Genomic DNA, 1,876 nt, shown 5'->3' with positions numbered 1-1,876 from the left:
AGTTAAATTTGAGTTAGCATTACGGTTGCCACTTTATCTAACCTTTATCTAACCTTTTCTTTAGCAAAAAAATGCGTTTTAACATTTATAAAGCAAAAAACTTTCAGCGGAATATTTAATATATTGCAACTCATCATTAAACCGTTGTGCAACAGTTTTATTGAACGCACCCATTTATTCTGTTGCATTAAATAATTATCTTCAAATGAATCAAGATTTTTATTTATCGATTATTAAAAATAAAGAGATTATTATAATTAGAATAGTATCCTTACCTTCTACCACCATTATGGCAAGTGTCCCAATCGTAATACATCCAGAGGAAATATAGTAATAAAAAATAGCGTATCGTTTCTGTGTAGAATATAAGATAAATTGTAATTAGATATCCCAAAAAATTTCCGAAAGCGGTGACAAAAGTCCATATCGCAACAATTAATGTTTGTAATCTTCTTTCCAGAGGTACGTTTAACGGTGCAAATTTCACGCCCAGAATTTCCATGTTTCTTTCTAAATCTTCGATCAAAATTCAAATCATCAAAGACAAGTTTCGGAAAACCAGTTTCAGTTAACCTGTATAGGTTCTGGTTCTATTAGATAATACAGAGAAAAATAAAAAACTACTAGAAATAAAAAACTTGATCTAGGTCCAATTGCCACTAATGTAAAATTAACTTTAATTTCGGTTCAATTTATTTTTCTTCTTATCTTTTTCTAGTTCTAAGAATTGAGAGAAATAAAGAAATAAAGTCAATCTTACATTGATAGAAGCCTGAGCATAGGTCAATTAGTTTTTTTATTAGAAATTATAAGTAGTGTTTTATTTTTTCTATGGATTTAATATGCATGGATACTATGGATTTAATATATGCATAGATATTTTATCAAGCGAATACACAAAGTCTATCTTTGATTTCAACAAGAAATGAACTTTGTATCTTTATCTATTCTATTCCAACAGCTTATTCATTACAGTCAGTAGAATCGCAAATCGATTGTTTATTTAATTCTATACGCCAGACGTTTTCATTATTATATCTTTTTTCTATCATAATTATATATTTTTATTTATACATATATAATAAGACATATATAATAAGAAGAGTGAAAAAATGCTTCAACATGAATAATTATTATAATTACATATTTATACATATCTGCAAATTGTGATCGCAAATTATTGATTATGAATTATCTCCTTTTCTTTCCCCGAGCTTTAAGTAAAAGTATTTTTTTTACTTAAATTCTTTTATTCACTTAAACTTCTTTTAATCATAAAAAATATATAAATAGTATAGCCAATTTTTCGCGATATGTAAGATAATTATTTTTTGTCGCTACGCTGAATTGTGCTTTCTATCTCGCTTTCGCTAAATTTCAAAAATATATCTGTTTCATTTTAAGTACAAGTGAGTGCATACTAAGTCTAACTAATAAAGAACAGACTTAAAAGCAAATACTCCATGATATTTTACTATTTAATAGAATTTATTATAATAATTATTAATTTCACATATAATTTCATAAATTTATAGTGCCGCATTATACTGATTTGAAATTTTGAAGAGAGAAGAACGAACTGCCTTATCATTATCAAACTCTTGTATTATCAAATAGATATCGAAACAATTTCGAATAGTTATCTAAAAGATATACATTCATATTTGAAGATAAAGCCCAGCTAGCAGATAGACATGTGAAGATATAATTGTAAAAATATCAGATGTATTTGCTAAAAATATTTCAAATATCGCGTTAGCTTTATTTTTCATAGACATAATAATAAGAATAGACTGCACTTTTCTATGAAGTTGTTAATATCCGTTTATAAAGAGTAAAATATTTTGAATCGTGTCGTTCTCTCTCTCTCTCTCTC

At 26.5% G+C, this 1,876-nt stretch overlaps 1 protein-coding gene across 1 annotated transcript in view; it reads right to left on the bottom strand.

Annotated features, from left to right (window-relative positions):
* LOC105625934 (diacylglycerol O-acyltransferase 2) overlaps nucleotides 1-502 on the bottom strand; it is a 4,933-nt gene extending 4,431 nt beyond the window's left edge. Inside the window, exon 1 of the mRNA XM_012207244.1 lies at nucleotides 276-502. Within this exon, the coding sequence (XP_012062634.1) occupies nucleotides 276-502 (227 nt within the window). The remainder of the gene's footprint in view (nucleotides 1-275) is intronic.
* Between the last annotated feature and the right edge of the window lie 1,374 nt (nucleotides 503-1,876).

This window comes from Atta cephalotes (genome assembly GCF_000143395.1).
Source record: "Atta cephalotes unplaced genomic scaffold scaffold00004, whole genome shotgun sequence".
NCBI classification, from domain to species: domain Eukaryota; kingdom Metazoa; phylum Arthropoda; class Insecta; order Hymenoptera; family Formicidae; genus Atta; species Atta cephalotes.
This window is presented reverse-complemented; position numbering and strand designations above follow the sequence as displayed.